Consider the following 18381-nt stretch of genomic DNA (forward strand, 5'->3'; position numbering starts at 1 on the left):
GGCTTCCAGTCCTGCAAGCTCCATTCATGGTGTCTTATACAAGTATACCATTTTTTATCTTTTATACAATATTTTTTCTGTACCTTTTCTATGTTTAGATACACAAATACTTCCCATTGTGTTACAACTGCCTACAGTATCAGTACAGTAACATGCTGTATAAGTATGCAGCCTAGGATAAATAGGCTATACCAGCAGTTCCCATCCTTTTTGGCAACCAGGACCAGCTTTGTGGTGAGGTTCCGTGTTTGCGGGCGGGGGCAGAGGGAGAAATGGTTTCGGGATAATTCGAGCATATTTATTGTGCACTTTATTTCTATTATTATTATATTGTAATATATAATGAAAAAATTATACAACTCACCATAATGTAGAATCAGTGAGAGCCTTAAGCTCGTTTTCCTGCAACTAGACAGTCCCATCTGAGGGTGATGGGAGACAGTGACAGATCATCGGGCATTAGATTATCATTAAGAACCTAGATCCCTCACATGCACAGCTCACTATAGGGTTTGCGCTCCTATGAGAAACTAATGCTACCGCTGATCTGACAGGAGGTGGAGCTCAGGCAGTAATGCGAGCAATGGGGAGCAGCTGTAAATAAAGATGAAGCTTTGCTAGCTTGCCTGCTGATCACCTACTGCTGTGTGGCCTGGTTCCTAACAGGTCATGGACTGATACTGTGGCTGAGAGATTAGGAACCCCTGGGCTATCTATACTATATAGTACGCTATACCATGTAGGTTTATGTCAACACACTGTTCAATGTTCATACAATGCCAAAATTGTGTAAGGAAGCATTTCTTGGAAAGTATCCTTGTCTTTAAGAGACTATGTATTGTCTCTTGACAATGACTACGTATCGTCTATGGCCACTTTCATGCTACAATGGCAGAGTGGAGGAGCTGGGACAGAGATCAACAGTCTTCAAAGCCGAAAATAACTACTTGCCGCTCCTTTACTGAAAACCTGCTGACCCTTGTCCTAAGATATCATTTTCCCTGGTATCCCATTCTCCCATGCTTTCTCTCTCAAGAGACAATCTGATAAAGGCATTACTTCCTGAATATACTATTAATTTATTGATAGAATAATAACAACAGTATGGTAATGAAGAAGCTTTACCATGTATCTGCTTGCTCTGATTCTGTGTCAGCTACGTATGTTGTAGTGTTCACTGGGGCGCTTGGCATTAGTTTTTCATCAACTGACAAGCCTTGTGAAAGGCTTGGTCCTGGAGTTGTTGTCTTTAATCCTGTAAATCACACAAGTAGAAAGAAAGCATCACAACTGCTAGATACAAGATGAACATCTGGTCACTTAAAATTGTTAGACTACACCATGCTGAGGCTAATTAACTAGGGAATACTGTACATGGTTTTCTCCAATGAGTGACACCAACAAACACAAAACAGTCTATAAGCAGCCTGCTGGCATCTATGATGGGCTTATCTAAACCAAATCATTTTAAAGCTACATCAGATCCTTTGTGCTGAAGTATTATCAACCGAAAGAAAAATAAAATAAGCAAATTCTAATTCAAATTATGTTTTAAGTCAGTGGGCCAAAAAATTACATTTATCCACCCAAAGAAAGTGTATACACCCTACCATCTATACAAATCAGAATTAGTGAGTTTTATTTTCATAAGGAATACATTATTTGAAACAAATCACATAAAACCATCTTAGACATAAACTTCTGGCTACTCCAGAAAACCATAATGATTACCTCATCTTTTTATTTACCAGAAGAGCAACTTAGTTCAAGTGCTGCTCTTCTGGAATACTTTTTTTGAATCTCCCACACTGAATTAAGTGCTCTCCAATTCTGCTTCCATACCACCACGCACATCATTCTATTAACAATTCAAGCCAGGTGCAGTGGTTCACGCCTGTTATCCCAGCACTTTGGGAGGCTGAGGCAGGAGGATCACTTGAGCCCAGGAGTTTGAGCCCAGCCTGGGCAACGCTGGGAGACCCCATCTCTACAAAAATTAAAAAAAACTCGCCAGGCATGGTGGCACACATCTGCGGTCCAAGCTACTCAGGAGGCTAAAGTGGGAGGATCACTTGAGCCCAGGAGGTCAAGGCTGCAGTGAGCAGTGATCGTGCCATGGCACTCCAGCCTAAGACCCTATCTCAAAAACAACAACAACAAAAAATAAACAAAATTCACTTATGACTAGCTGGGTGACCTGTGTCAAGTTATTTAACTTCTCTATGCTTTCCTTTCCTCATCTATAAAATGAGAATAATTATAACATCTGCCTCACAAAGTTGTTTGGAGGGTAAAATAGCCCCTAGAAAAATGCTTGGAACATAGTAAGCACTGTGCCAGCAATAGCTGTTATCATTATCATCACTTGTTTACTTGCTACTTTCCCTTGTTAGACTGGTGTATCCTTGAGAATAAGGACTAAGTCTTGTGTATTTCTGTAACACCAGTGCCTAGAGCAATATTTGGTATAGAGTAGATGTAAAAAAAAGTTTACAGATGAAACTATTAACTGAAAAAAATTTTAAGTTGATATTTACTAAATACCTAAGCTAAATTATCATTCTGCTAGGTCCTTGTGACATAAGATGTGCTTAATATTTACTACTAATTCTAAATTCACATATTTAAATGACTTCTGCCACTTTCTCTATGTGACCTCTAGAAGCTCACTCGCATTTCCTTTAAGACACATATCTCTAGAATTCATTTTCACTTGCATATAAGTTTGGAAAGAGTAAAAATTATAAATGTTCATATAATCACTGAATAATTTAATATAGGCTCGGTGAGGTGGCTCGCTGCTGCTCAGCACTTTGGGGGGATGAGTCTAGAGGACTGCTTGAGGCCAGGAGTTAAGAGACCAACCTGGTCAACATAGTGAGACTTCATCTCAACAAAAAAATTTAAAAATTAGCTAGGCATGGTGGTGCGCACCTAGAGTCCCAGCTACTCAGGAGGCTGAGGCAGGAGGATTGCTTGGGCCCAGGAGTTCAAGGCTGCAGTGAGTTATGATCACGCCACGGTACTCCAGCCTGGGTGACAGAGCAAGACTTTGTGAAATAATAATAATAATAAGCTAATGACCCAAAATAACTGGTGTTTGTTAACAGATTACTTACAATTTTCTCCTTGTTAAAAATACCATAAGGGCAGGAACTTGGTCTCATCTATTCACCTCTTTATTTCAAGTGCTTGCCATAATACAGGTATATAACAAATGTTCAATAAATATTTGTTGAATAACAAAAGAGTGAATATAAAAACAAAGGAAGGAGGAGAGAGAAGGGAGACTCATTCACTCTGTTCCCCCAAAGTTGGTTGTGTTATAAAATTATTTTATTATCAGAGGACTATGACTTGGAACCCACCTAAACCTACCTACGAAAATGTGCAAGAAGTAATACTACTTACAGTGTACTTTTTAATTCACTCTCATGACTTTGTTTCTATAGGAAATAACACATCAGAAAAAAGTACCAGTCTGGTAGTCAGAAAACTAAATTTTAGAATTGGCTTGGCCATGAAGTAGTTATGTACCTCAACTTTTCTCAGCCTTGGTGTACCTTATCTTTTAATAGAACGATTAGATGATCTCTAAGGCCCTTTCAGCTATAAACACAATTTCAACAGTGGGTGACAAAATTTTGTTGCTCCACACTGAAAAACATAATCTTTTGTACCAATAGCTTAGTTCAATTACGCAAAATATTGATACCTATTACAAACAAGTACTGTGCTTGCTGCTGTTATGGGATCCCAAATTAGTAGGAGCCTACAATCCATCTAGTGGCTGAAAGAGGCGTGGAAACAACTGGTTATATCCAAAGTAGGAAGAAACTCCGGCTGGAATGCAAAAAAGCTACTCAGCTTAGAAACAGAATAATTAAATCTGACTTGGAGGAGTTGGAGTGAAAACAATTTAGAAGAGCCTCACGAAGGAGGTAATCATTTGTAGAATGAGTCAGATTTTGACAAGCAGTACTGAACATTCTAGGAAGGAACATGATGTTCAAGGTGAGGAAGTGTGGGAACTATAAAAAATATGGCACACATATTCTGTAGAGAGACTGTAAAAAAGGTGAGGTCGGGAGGAGGAAGGCTACAGCTAAACTACTGAGGACTCAGAAGTCTGGGCAAAGGGCTTGGAGATTTATTCTGTGGATAATAAGAGCTAGTTAAAATTTTTGAGAAAAGAGAAAGTAATTTAATAGTGGCATAGTGAAATATTAACTGTAGAGATGAGTCTAGAGTAAGGACCATTACTAAGGCAATTATTAATACAACCAGCACGCCAGAGAGAAGGATGTAGAGGGTTCAAATAGGGTACTGGTTGTGAGAAGGGGACAGTCACAGACCTCTTGAGCAGAAGCTGTAGAGTGAGAATTTCAGGTCTTGGTGATAAAATGGAAAAGGAAGAATAAAAAACGTCCAAAGTTTCCAGTCTGAGTGCTTCTTCTTTTTATATAAAAGACTCCTCTCTAGTTCATTTCTTCTCAAGATTATTCTAATTTAGTGGTTTCTGGAGTTTGTATAGGAAACAGGAGCTTAAAAATCAAACAAAACAAACCAAAAAACAGATGTCTAGGATGCACCTCAGAATGTTCTGAATCATGGAGAATGTACGTTTGTATTCAAAATTGTTTCTGAAGCATATATCTAGTTGAGAATTATTTTCTAAACAGAAACACAGGACAGTCACCCCAAATGGGTGCTGAGACAAGGGGAACTACTGACTTAGACCTAATCACCGTTTTTATGTTTGTTGTAGTTAAAGTCTAAAATTACTGATACTGATCTTTTTTCTGTAAGAGAACAGAAATCTATCAACAAAATATCTATAGCACCTGCTAGTTCTAAAAGTTGGGCATATTTCTAGTAGACAAGGAAGGAGTAGTTTCACCAAGAATATGGCTCTCTTTGGCGTCCACATTTAAAAAGATCCCTTACCAAGAGCCTGAGGAGTTGGTCTTTAGCTTTTTACTTATGGATGAATTCTGGGAATTTGGTGAAAATATTAATCATATCACGATTCCACCAAAATAAGTGATTTGGTTATATTTAAAACTTCACAAGCACTTAGGACTGTGTGTATTTGACGGTTACCTATGTACAGACACAAACATATCTAGTATACTCAACGGGATAGGGTAGAGATGTCAATTGAATAAACATTCTTATCCAAATAATAAAATACTAGCCCGTCAAATTTTATCAGATGTCTATGCTTTTGCATCAGCTCCCAATCATCCCTAAACCACCATTTCTCAAAACGTCACACATTAAAATATAAGCCATTTGTACTGCAATGTAATGTCGTAACAGCTTTAAGACTCAGCTTGAACCAATTACTTGCTATGTGACCTCCAGCTAATTTCCTAACCTCTCTGTCCATCAGTTCCCTCATCTACGAAAAGTAGATGATGCTCTTCCCTCTATCTTACAAGGATTGTTTTGCAGATTAAAGTTTGATGATGGTAAAGTGCTTACTCTAGTCTCTGCACACTCCAGAGACAGCAGTTATTATTACTACTCATGGTTACTAACGATCTACAAACCTAATAGCTTCCTGGTCATTAGGCCGTAATGGCTAACTCCTTCCAAAATTTAGCTTAGCACATTCCTTACTTGTTTAAACCAAGGTTGCAGAGCACTCAGGAGATACACGGACTGACTCCATAGTTGCCATTCAATGGACTACAGTGAATGATGCTCCCCGGAGTGTGCAATGTGGTGGTGCTGTTCTCTAACTTGCCTCTTTTAGCCCAAGTTCAATAGCTGCTGATGAAATAACTACAGAACAAATCCAGGAAGCAAATAAATATATAAGGAATACAGAATGGATGCTCTGAGAGCTAGGCAAATTAGATAAAAGTTAGTAGAGAGAATCAATGTAAAAATCTCCAAGGTAAAAAAGCAAGAAGAAAATAAACCATTTTTACAACAACTTACTAAAAAAATTTTTTTAAAAACTATGGAAATGTGTTTTAAATAATAAAGGGGAAACAGTGACTGTCTCTGAATACATTGGCTTTCATGATTAACACTGAGATTATCATAATGCACATTCTTCATCTCAGTAAATGGCACCACCATCCACCCAGTTACTTATGCCAGGAAACTAGGAGTTGTTTCTAACTGCTCCACAGGAAAGTCCCCCCAGGTCTAGTTCTAAAATATATCCTGAACCTGTTCACTTTTCTGCATCTCTACTACTACCATGCTGGTCCAAGGCATCAGGCTCTTTCACATCCAGATTTCCACAATAGCATTCTATTCATATCTCCTCTTACACTCTCGACCCTTAGAATTCTCCACACAAACCTAAGAGTGATCTGTTCCTTCTACCTGGAATTATCTACCACCCAGATCCTCACACAGCTGCCTTTTCTCATCATTCGGGACACATGGCTCAAATGTCACCTCCTGAGACTTTCCTTGAATACCTATCTAAAACAGCCTACTACCATCACTATTACATACATCACCTTGTTTTACCTGTCTTTATACTTGGCTTGATCTGAACTTACCATGTATGTTTGTTTGTTTGGTTACTAAATCTTGATCTTCAGAACATAAAGTTTACAATAACAAGGATCTTTCTTACTTTATTTACCACTTCATAACAGTTTCTGCTACATGGCAGCCACAAATATTTACGGAATGAATAAATGAAAAGTATAAATGGATGAATTTTAAAACATGGTGAATATGGTCACCCCTAGCAAGTATATGAGTAACGTATATTTAGCTTATTGATTTACATAATAAAGTTGCTAACGAATCAGTAAAATAATGCTTCAATTACCTGTACTGGGATGGCCCTGAGGATCACAGTAATTCTTTGTAGTCATGAAAATCACCGCCAATCCAATTTCTGCTTCAGGAATAGGTCTAAGACCTTGCCTATTAGAATAAAATAGTTTAAGTACGATAATATATTAAAACTAGCAACTTTTATTCAGATAATGTCAAGATAAAGCAACCTCTTTTTTTTTTCCTCCCAAATAATTTTATGGTATAGACAGAATTTCAAATGCAAAGTACTATAACAACTTACTCGCTGGGGTGCTGTTATGTTGACAAGTCCACCATCTTTTAGTAACTCCGTTAACTTCATCTGTAAAATAAGGGGCTAAAGAATATAGATCTTCCCAGTTCTAAAATTCTACAGTTTTTGGAATAAAAAGAAAACAGTACTACCCAAATTAAACAACAGAACAGGCTTTTATGGCCAGGCATGGTGGCTCACGCCTGTAATCCCAGCACTTTGGGAGGCTGAGGCGGGTGGATCATTTGAGGTCAGGAGTTTGAACCAGCCTGGCCAACATGGTAAAACGTCGTCTCTACTAAAAATACAAAAATTAGCTGGGTGTAGCGGTGCACGCTTGTAATTCTAGCTACTTGAAAGGCTGAGGCAAGAGAATCACCTGAATTTATGAGGTAGAGGTTGCAGTGAGCTGAGATTGCACCACTGCACTCCAGCCTGGATGACAGAGTGAGACTTCGTCTCAAAAAAAATTTTTTTTAAATCACCACAGGCTTTTACAAACAAATCTATGGATACTATGATCCTAAGATGAAACTTCAAAGAGAAGAAAAAAAGAAGTGAGAGAGGAAGGACGGAGAGAAGCAGACAGAACTATACCTAAGGTATATCTATACATGTGTTACAACTTTTAGTAAATCAAATCATTTTGCCACATTTACATGTATTAAGGTATCTTCACATTAAAGGAATCTTATGGTGAACCTATTTTTCGTTGTTCTGTAAGGTCAATGACTGATTTTATAAAAACAAAAACACACCATTTAATACCATATAAAAATTACACCTCAAATTTTAACAACTACAAAATGTCTTTTAATACTCATTGTAAAGATTTTTTTTTTTTTTTTTTTTTTGAGACAGAGTCTTGCTCTTTCACCCAGGCTGGAGTGCAGTGGTGCAACCATGGCTCACTGCAACCTCTGCCTCCCAGGTTCAGGCAATTCTTGTGCCCTGAGCTTCCCAAGGAGCTGGAACCACAGGCACGCACCAACACACCAGCTAAATTTTGTATTTTTAGTAGAGATGGGGTTTCACTATGCTGGCCAGGCTGGTCTTGAACTCCTGGCCTCAAGTGATCCACCTTCCTCAGCCTCCCAAAGTGCTGGGGTTACAGGCGTGAACCACTTTGCTCAGTCGAGATATTTTAAATGGTTAGTTTGTAAGGTCTTTTTGAAATGCTAAATGTGTCTTTTTGTGTGTACTGAGCTTACTTAAATAGGATTCAGTTATATGTGCAATTAAAGTATCAGAATAAAAAATAAAATTTATAAAAGCTTTATAATCAAGTGATCACATATAGCTACCTATAATTTAGGTAATTCAGAACTGGTATTTTATTACTCTACTAACTTTTGCAACTATAAATTATACTATGTGAATTAGTTACAAAGAATGGTTACATAAAATAGAAATGTTTTAATACATATTTAATAATGCTCTACAGAAATTACATCACCCTGAATGGAGAAACACTGGAAGCATTTATTTTAAAGTCAATAGTGGGATAAATGTGGCCATTTTCACCACTTCTATTCAATACTGCTCTGGAGGTCCCAGTTGGTATGGAACAAAGAGACAGAAAAAAGAGGTATCAGAGAAATAACGATTAGAAAGGAGAATGGAAACATTCCTTACACATGATATGATTTATGGAAAAGACTATAGATAAATTATTATGAAACAGAGGAGTCTGGCAAGATGGCTGGATATAAGATGAATATCTGAATGTCAGCTTAATTCCTTTATAGCAGTAGTGAACCAGAAAAAGTAATTAAAGTGACAATATCATTCATTTATAACAATATCAGAGAATATGTACTAGCTAGGAATAAATACAGTAAGATATTCAAGATCTCTCTACAGAAAACATAAAATTCTATTAAGAGATTTCAAGAAAACCTAAATAAATGGAGATACCACATTCAAGGATAAAAACAATTAAAATTTACATAAATTGTTAATTATCAAGTTGCCTTGTAGATTCAATGCACTTCCTAATGAAAATCCAAACAAACTTTAACAAAAGATGATTCTAAATGTAAATGAAAAAATAAAGGGCCAAGAATAGCCAGGATGCTTCCGAAGAAGAGCAAAAAAAGATTTGTTCTACCAGCTAGGAGGACTTCATGGAAGTTATACTAATTAAGACAATGTAGTATTGGTACAAAGAAAGGCAGACTGATGAATAAAAAAGAATAAAGTCAAATACACAGAAGTGCATGTATGTAACTTTGGTATAAAACAGAATTCCAGATAAGTTAAAAACAAATGTCAAAAACAAAAGATGGTATCAAAATACTAGTAAAAAACACAGGTGAGTATCTTTAAAGCACTGACTAAAAGAGAAAAGATTTTTACTATACAGCAGGTCCTCGAGTAACATCATTTCATTCATTGTCATTTCATTATGACATCGGCAAGAAAAAGACTGATTCCTAACCAGGGCCGCTGTCTGTGTGGGATTTGCACTCTCCCCCAGTGTCTGTGTGGGTTTTTTGTGTGTACTCTGCTTTACTACCACATTCCAAAGATGTGCACATTAGGTGAATTGGTGTGTCCAAATTGTCCCAGACTGGGTGACTGTGGATGGGTGTGTCAGTGTGCCCTCCAAAGGAATAGTGTCCTATCCAAGGTTGGTTCCCACCTTGTACCCTGAGCTGCTGAATAGGCTCTGGCCACCCACAACTGTAAACTGGATTCTGGATGATAGTTATTTCACACAGGAGAAAACTGGGCTAGGGGTAACCATGTAAGTTATTTTCAAAGATCTGGCTGGTATTTTAGATGACAGATTTTTTCAGACACTTACTGTCTGAAAAATAACTAATTAAATAATTGGTGAACAAAATAAATGTGTATTATGCATAGAACAATGATGAGCATGTGTCATGGACCAAGGATTATGATTCATCCAATTCTATGCAAGGCTGGGGAACAGGTCAGGAAAGAAGGAAAAGCAGGAGATAATAAAGAGAAAATAATTAATAACAGGAAGAGTTACCAAAATTGAGCTGAGATACCGGAAAAAGGTACCAGCAAGAACAAAAATCAGGGTTGTATTGTTCCCCTAGACTTCTAATCTTCTCCAGAAGACACTTAATCTTTACCACAGATTTCCTATACTCACTTCTGACATCTAATCAATACAGCCATGGCAATCACCAATCACAATGTTGCCCTGTTGAAGTTCAGTCAACAGCTGGCTTTACTGGCCACTCTGCTTCATATAATTGCTCCTTCATTTGCTTGAACTAAGTTAACAGGTATTATTTTAAGTGACAGTCTTTCTCAAAATATAATACTGCATGCCCTCCAAAAAACATATTGTGGACAGATGCAGTGGCTCACACCTATAATGCCAGCACTTTGGGAGGCTGAGGCAGGCAGATCACTTGAGCTCAGGAGTTCAAGACCAGCCTGGGCAACATGGCAAAACTCAGTCTCTACAAGAAATAAAGAAATTAGCAGCAGCGTGGTGGAGTGCGCCTGTAGTCCCAGCTACTTGGGAGGCTGAGGCAGGAGAATTGCTTGAGCCTGGGAAGTGGAGGCTGCAGTGAGCCAAGATCACACCATTGCACTCTAGCCTGGAGTGCAACCATGTCTCAACATCCCCCCTCCAAAAACCCAAACAACCATATTGTAACAGGGGCCAAATGTCACCTCATGATCAAGGCACCAGCGTCTGAGCTAGCCTGGTACTCCGGCTACTTTTTTTTAACTCAGGGTGTCAATATATGCTGAAAGTAAAGAGCCTGGAGTCCAGAATCCAACTGCCTGGGCTCACATCCTGGCCACCCTGCTCACTGCTTCTGCTATATGCAAACCCCCTTCTGCCTCAGTTCCCTCATCTGCACAGTGAGGACCACAACAGTAAATAATATATAGGTTGAGGATTAAATGTTTACACATACATAAATTCTTAGGCCAGGACCTGCTATGTAGGATAATTTTTTTTTTTTTAATGTATTACTGCTGTTGCTCTGCCTGGCACATTCTTTGTCTGGCTCTTTGAAAAACTGGTCATAGGTAAGCCATTGCCTAAAAGAGGCCTTCTCTGTTTAGAATAAGCTTCTTCCCCACTGCCGGGTTACTGCTTCCTTTATATACACGTGGAATGATTTGTTTACTTGTCTTTCTCTGTTTCTCCCTCTAGACAGTAAGCTCCAGTGATGGCACGGACCGTGACTATCTTGTTTTTCTTTATATTACCAGTGCCGAAAACACAATGGAATTACAGTAAATTTGTATTGTAGTAGTAAGATAGTATTTTTGTTATACAGTATATCTTCTTTTTTACAGTAGTTAATACATCTCAAGTAAAATATTTATAGGATAGATGAGTAAAATTTTACTTTTTATTTCAGAAAGCCCATAAGAGAAAAAAAGAAAATCCCTCCATGGTCAGAAGGACTCCTGGGACAGGAAAAATGAATCTTTTGTAGGAAGCTGGGTGTGGACTTTTCAGACATATAAACACTTTAGGCCTCACCTACTTTTTGCCACATGAAGAGCAATTTAGTCAGAAGACTGCCAAGCCTGATATTTCTACAATACTTACTGGCTTCAACAATGCTAAGATTATTAATGCAAATTAAGGTCTAAGAAAAATCCTTCAGTTAGCTCTTTTACAATCTCCCTCCACACTACAAACATCATTTCAACCTATCCGACTTTTTTTCTGCTTTCCCATAATAGCCTATATAAGGATAGAAATGTTTATATGTCTTTCTAATGGGTAATAACCATCAAAGGGCAAATACATTTCAACGCTAGGTAACTGCAGAAAACCTTTTACCTTTGAGTTTTAGCTTTCTCAAATGCAACATATTCTGTAGAAAAACTTAACACTACTTTGTTAATTTACAGAGGTAAATTCTACAAATTCCATTAAAGTAACAAAAAAGCATAAAATATTTTTGAGTAAAAATGTCATGAATAAAGATATTCTATATCTAATATACCAAGTTACAATTAATTTTCACGTCTACTACACTATAAAACCTTTTATGAATTACAACTTCTATCGGCCAGGCACAGTAGCTCACGCCTGTAATCCCAGCACTTTGGGAGGCCGGGGTGGGTGGATCATCTGAGGGCCGGAGTTTGAGACCAGCCCCACCAACATGTTGAAACCCCGTCTCTACTAAAAATACAAAAATTAGCTGGGTGTGGTGGTACATACCTGTAGTCCCAGCTACTAGGGTGGCTGAGGCAGAGGATCGTTTGAACCCAGAAGGCAGAGGTTGCAGTGAGCTAAGATTGTGCCACTGCACTCCAGCCTGGACAACAGAGCAAGACCCTGTCTCAAAAAAAACAAAAAATAGGCCAGGCGTGGTGGCTCATACCTGTAATCCCAGCCCTTTGGGAGCCCGAGGCAGAAGGATCACCTGAGGTCGGGAGTTCAAGACCAGCCTGGCCAACATGGCGAAACCCTATCTCTACTAAAAGTACAAAAATTAGTGGGGCGTGGTGGTGAGTGCCTGTAATCCCAGCTACTCAGGAGACTAAGGCAGGAGAATAGCTTGAACCCAGGAGGCAGAAGTTGCAGTGAGCCGAGATCGCGCTGCTGTACTCCAGCCTGGGCAACAAGAGCAAGACCCCGTCTCAAAAAAAAAAAAAAAAAAAATTCTTGTATCTACTTTTACATTGTTAGGTGAAAAGCAACAAAAAAGGTTAAACATAAAATCTCCTACTTGCAGTTTTTTACTAATAAAGAATAATCCTATACCTTTGGAGCATATCCATTATTGACTGAATCCATTTCTTCTGACAGTCAGGAATTAAGGTCTGTGAATTTGTTATTCCTGTATCAACAACACACGTTCCCGGAGCCAAAAAGAAATTACGTTCTTCTTCATTCTCTTCTGTTATCAACCTAGCTTCCCCACCTCCAAAGACAACTGCAGAACTCAATTTCTTATGCTAAAAATGGAAGGAAACATTTTTAAAAGTAAAATGTAATAATTTCTTGAACACATTCTTATAAGAATTTGATTTGGGAAACATAAAAGTACAATTCAAGAAGACTTGGTGCTACTTCTTGAGTAGGTAATTTCAGCTTCCACTTTGAGAAAGTCCCTAGTTCAACAGGTCTCTGCAGCCCTGGAACTGTTACACTCTCTGTGGTTCCTCATCACACTTCCTAACAGCACTCTAACTGTGGGCTTATCTGCATTTCTCCACTACAACACTTGGAAACCCCATTTTGGCACACAGAACATATTCCACAGATTTAACTTCTTTAGTTGGCTTACTAACTAAGGAGGTTTAGCTTACTAACTAAGGAAGTTAAAACTAAGTTTCCTGTCCTCCTCACTTGCATATTTATGAATAGGCCAGTTATCACAGATTTTAAGAAACCCTGTAATCACAGCCATGATCACTGGGCAGGTCTGGTGCCTGGGCTGTTTTTTATTCTACTTCACACTTTTACACAAAATCCTAAAATGAAATACATTAACAACTACTGATAAGAGTTAATAATGTATCCTAGTTTGTAATGTATTCTTTAGGAAAATTTAGCTTATAACATAATTACCTGTTTGGCATTCAAAAATATAAATGTTTTCCCTTTGAAGATTTGTTTTCTTTCCTGTCGTGCTGACAGATCAACATTTTTACTTCCAATAGACGGTTCATCAAGAGGTGGGTAAAAGCTGTAAAAATAATTAAAGTATATTCTAACTATATACTACTATGTTTGCTATTAAATTTGTAAATGGAGTGACTATCTGACACTCAAAAGGCGTAATTTCCATAATACCTTTATAGTATTTTTTTTTAAGTAAGAATTTTATCTGGGACAAAATGACAAAAAGCATCTAATTGCGTTTTCTAGAAATATGGTGGCAGGTGACACAAAGAAGAGCTAGAATTGATCATTAATATCTCAAAATAAATAATCCAAGGTAGACGATCATAGTAAGATGAACATTAAACACACATGACTCAAACAAGGTATCTGAATTACAAAAGTTTGAGAGAAACATCATCCATAAAGATCAAATTCTATTAGCATCTTGTGTTTACTTAGGAGCCAACATCTATTAAAACGCTCACGTTTCAATTCTACTAGCTCAATCTATTATGAGTGTTTTGTTAGAGATCTCTTTGAAGAAGTTCAGGAAATTTTTAAACTTACATTATTTACTCAGTTTAAATAAAATTTCCAAAACAAGACTAAAGAATATAATGTTTTAGCTCTTCAATTTAATGCTATAAGAACATCTTAATCATCCATGAAAATAAAGGAAAATAAGAAATAGAGAAATATCAACAGATAATTCTTAAGCCTCTCATCAGTCTAGAGTTTCAACTTCCTGTATAATCAGATCTTTTGCTACAGCTGTTCATAACTGACCAGCATTTCAACTTGTCTCTCTTCCTTTCAGTAAAAATTACTAACCCATGATGACGATGATAAGGGGATAATGTAGGGAGGGAGAAATTCTCAACCTGGACGATCGGTCACAAATCAAGAGTTAACTATCTGCAGAGATCAACATCCAACATGGTAAAAACACTGCAGTCATTAAGAGTCACCATCCAGCACTTTAGAACTAATTACATCTTTCCCCTCGACTTCTCCTTGGAAACATACATATTTCATAAAGTAAAGCTAAGTTATGATTGAAGAGTTATGATACTTTAAAATTTTTTTGATAACTGATGCATGTATTTTAATTTCACTACAATAGATGCTGTAAGTCTATTTTATAATGATTTCTGGAAGCTGCAATCTCAAATGAGTTATCTGCAGGCAAGAGCAGACTCACTTCGCAGGACAGAATGCAGGCCACCGCGTTAGTTCTGATTTTTCTAAACAACCAACTTCAAAATTCTATTTATTTTACTTTTAAAATATACAGAGAACAGTGGAAACTACTTTAACTGTTAACAAAAACTAAATCTACAATAAGAGCACTGGAAAGTTAGTAGACATTCGGACACATAAAAAGGATCAATTTTAATATCTCTTTGAATCCTTTTTTTTTTTTTTTTTTTTTTTTGAGACGGAGTCTCGCTCTGTCACCCAGGCTGGAGTGCAGTGGCGCAATCTCGGCTCACTGCAAGCTCCGCCTCCCAGGTTCACGCCATTCTCCTGCCTCAGCCTCTCCAAGTAGCTGGGACTACAGGCGTCCGCCACCACGGCCGGCTAATTTTTTGTATTTTTAGTAGAGATGGGGTTTCACCGTGGTCTAGATCTCCTGACCTCGTGATCTGCCCGCCTCAGCCTCCCAAAGTGCTGGGATCACAAGCGTGAGCCACCGCGCCCGGCCTGAATCTTTATCCTTTATCCCTTAATAAATATTCCCCCATAACTTACACTTCTTTTTTAGTGTAAACGCCAACTAACACTTTACTTATATACAAATAACTAGTTTACCAATTAGTCCACACAATAATGTAACAACACTAGGACAGATTACAGAGCCAGTTACAGACAAAAACGGTAAGGAAATGTTTAACACATATGACTGTGTGTTATAGTCATACATGACTATAAAACTATGACTGAGTAGATGTGAGATTCTTCCTGCTTTCCCAAAACACTAAAGTTGAATGATTTTTAAATTATCTATAGCTTTATATTATTCATTCTTAATTATGCCATAGATAACAGTTTACAGTAGCCAGGGAGCAGCTAACTGCAGCTTAGTTCAATGAAGTTTGAGCCAGGTTCTTAAACATATGTGTATGGTAGCCTGTTAGGCCTCTCTAATGGCTCTACCAGAGTTCTAACTTTATTAGTGTGATTCTTTAACAGCTGGCTCCTCCACTAAATGCCATGAGGGCAGAAACTGTAACATTTTTTGGCTCATGATTATATCCTCAAGTCTATCTTGCCTGCTTCACTGTAGGCATTCAATACATATTTAGAAATAAACTGACATTACAAAACATAAATAAAAATTCAACCTAATAATTTAAAAGTGAATACAAAGTATAAACATCCTTCAATTCCCTCAAGTATAGATTTAAGTATTAAAATTCTAGAACTTGAACAATGTATTTTGGTTTTGTTTTGAGAACACTGATAAATTTGAGCCCCAATACTTGGTAAGATCAATCTTGAACAAAAAAATACAAAACTGTATTATCTAGAAGCTAACCAAATGCCGGCTATGACTCCAACATGGGTTATTCTTAGTAATACATACATTTGATATATGATAGACACATTCATACATACATAATTGATAATACAGTGATTAAAAAACACTATGTTCTAGAACTTCAAATACCTACATAAGCCTTTTTCTCTTTACCAGTGTAATGATGAGAACAAGAAAGAAGAGACTAGTGATGAATGTGAAGAGATCATTAAAAATCATTATTTCTGAAGCATTACATTCTAGAAGTTTTAAAGCATTTCTGACACTCTAGCAATTTAATAAACTAGTACAAAAACTAGAAAATAGGAAAGTAACCTGTCAGAGACCTAGGCTAGAGGCATATTGACTGAATATAACGATACTACAAATATAAAGTGACCTCCAATTTCTATCATTAAAAAATTAAAATGTTTTGGGTTCCTTTATACAGAAACTTCAAGAGCTACAAATAATTATGTTTTATTACATAGTAACTGGTACATATTATGAATCATACATTCTATAAAATGATATTAATCTAGAAATTTTGCTTTTTCCCATTCACATTTTCTATTTAAATCTTTACATGATCTTCAATAAATTTCATCTAACCTACAGTATATCATTTTCACTTCTGTATGAAGATTTTGCAAATATAGAATTTTTCTGAATCCATGTATAATTCTGGCTCTAGAAACTGTAACCCAAGCCACACATATTTATTTGTCCAATATCTGGACAGCTATTTCATTAGTCCTGCAGGCATATGTTCATAATTTCTAGAACCATTTACTATATGGCTTTTTTTTTTTTTTTTTGGTGATCTTCAAAAGGCTAGACTACAGTGACATCCACAATTTGCAAATGTGAGGTTCCATCTCCTGAAAAAAATTACTAATACTAGTCATATTTCTTGCCTTCGATTTAAATGAACTATGTAAGGCGACTTCTGTAAGCTTCCTAAACTGTCAAACTTTCATTTACTGAGATTATTTCAGGCCAATGTTGTCTGCTGGGTCTGAGATTTGATTACCAGCTGGTAAGTTAACCTGTTCCTGTTTCATGGATGCTGGCAGAAGACAAACACTCCTGAGTCACAGCAAAGCATGCAGCATGAGCTCCAGTATGTTTGCTGCAGGTCTCCTCTCTGACCAAGTCCCATAGGGAAGACATAGAGGGCACATACAGTGAAAGGTACATACAGTGGTGTGTGTTACAGGAGAGAGGAACACTGAACTTGGGAAACCACCGGTATTATAACAAGCTTTAAGCGAGCCTACATTTTGTCACAGGAAGGAAACATTACCTCATCCCTCGAGGTTTCTCACTGCAAACATACCCTTGAGAAATGGTCTGTGTAAACGAGGGTCAAGGCTTTGCATTCTTGGCCTATTCAGCAAATTGTTTATGAATGCAAGGGACCCATGGAGGACTCCATCTCTCAAGAGTGTCTCACTAAAACAATACTTGTTGTTTGAAATAATTAGTACACCATCCTACAACATGAGACACTTTGTAAAACTCAAATAAAAGCCAACTCCCCCTCCTTTCTAGGGGATAATCTCCTTACATTTAGACATATAAATCTCCTCTATTAGAGCACAGATTATTGAAATTAAACACTCCTTTTAAATGTATTCTTCTAAAAATGACTTCATCTACTTCACTACTTTGATGACAGTCAAGGAAAATGAGATATTGCAAATCATTTCATGTACATGAAGTTATAACCGTCATATCCTGTTTCTTGGTAACAGTGCAAAGATGCAGACATAGCTGTACTAAATAGGACTGTACATTTTATTGGAAAAAATATTATAGTATGCCTCCTAATTTAAATCCAGGACTAGCAGTCATGCTTTTTTGGAACATTAGAGGTACTTATGTAATCAAAGGAGTCACCACAATTTATTTCATATCCTTTTCGTAACCCATTCCTTCTACTAATGTTTATAAATTGATCTTTTTTCTGTTAATTGAGTACTCAGACAAATGAGCCTTCAACAAGCACATCAAAATGGCTCCAGATAGGTATAGGACTCTATTAAGGCAAATAACTAAATATATTTTAAAATTGTATTATCAATTGCCATCATCAAATATGTGTTAATAGGATAAATAACCTGCCCTAGTTAACACCGAATTAGGAGGTATTCAACAATCTTATGGTAGGGATGTTGTATAGTCGTCATGTACATTGATACAATCAAAAATTGAATCTAGAAAAAAATTATGTTG

The 18381-nt window shown here is 37.1% G+C and overlaps 1 protein-coding gene across 7 annotated transcripts in view; it reads right to left on the reverse strand.

Annotated features, from left to right (window-relative positions):
* Nucleotides 1-18381, reverse strand: part of NBN (nibrin) — a 56660-nt gene that overhangs the window by 29255 nt on the left and 9024 nt on the right. For all 7 annotated transcript variants that reach the window (XM_032760006.2, XM_058444341.1, XM_032760005.2 and 4 more), the window contains exons 6-9: nucleotides 13587-13704; nucleotides 12777-12970; nucleotides 6806-6903; nucleotides 1126-1255 (exon numbers count right to left, since the gene is read on the reverse strand). In XM_032760006.2, the coding sequence (XP_032615897.1) occupies nucleotides 1126-1255; nucleotides 6806-6903; nucleotides 12777-12970; nucleotides 13587-13704 (540 nt within the window). The remainder of the gene's footprint in view (nucleotides 1-1125; nucleotides 1256-6805; nucleotides 6904-12776; nucleotides 12971-13586; nucleotides 13705-18381) is intronic.

Source organism: Hylobates moloch, unplaced genomic scaffold (assembly GCF_009828535.3).
Source record: "Hylobates moloch isolate HMO894 unplaced genomic scaffold, HMol_V3 SCAFFOLD_9, whole genome shotgun sequence".
NCBI lineage: Eukaryota > Metazoa > Chordata > Mammalia > Primates > Hylobatidae > Hylobates > Hylobates moloch.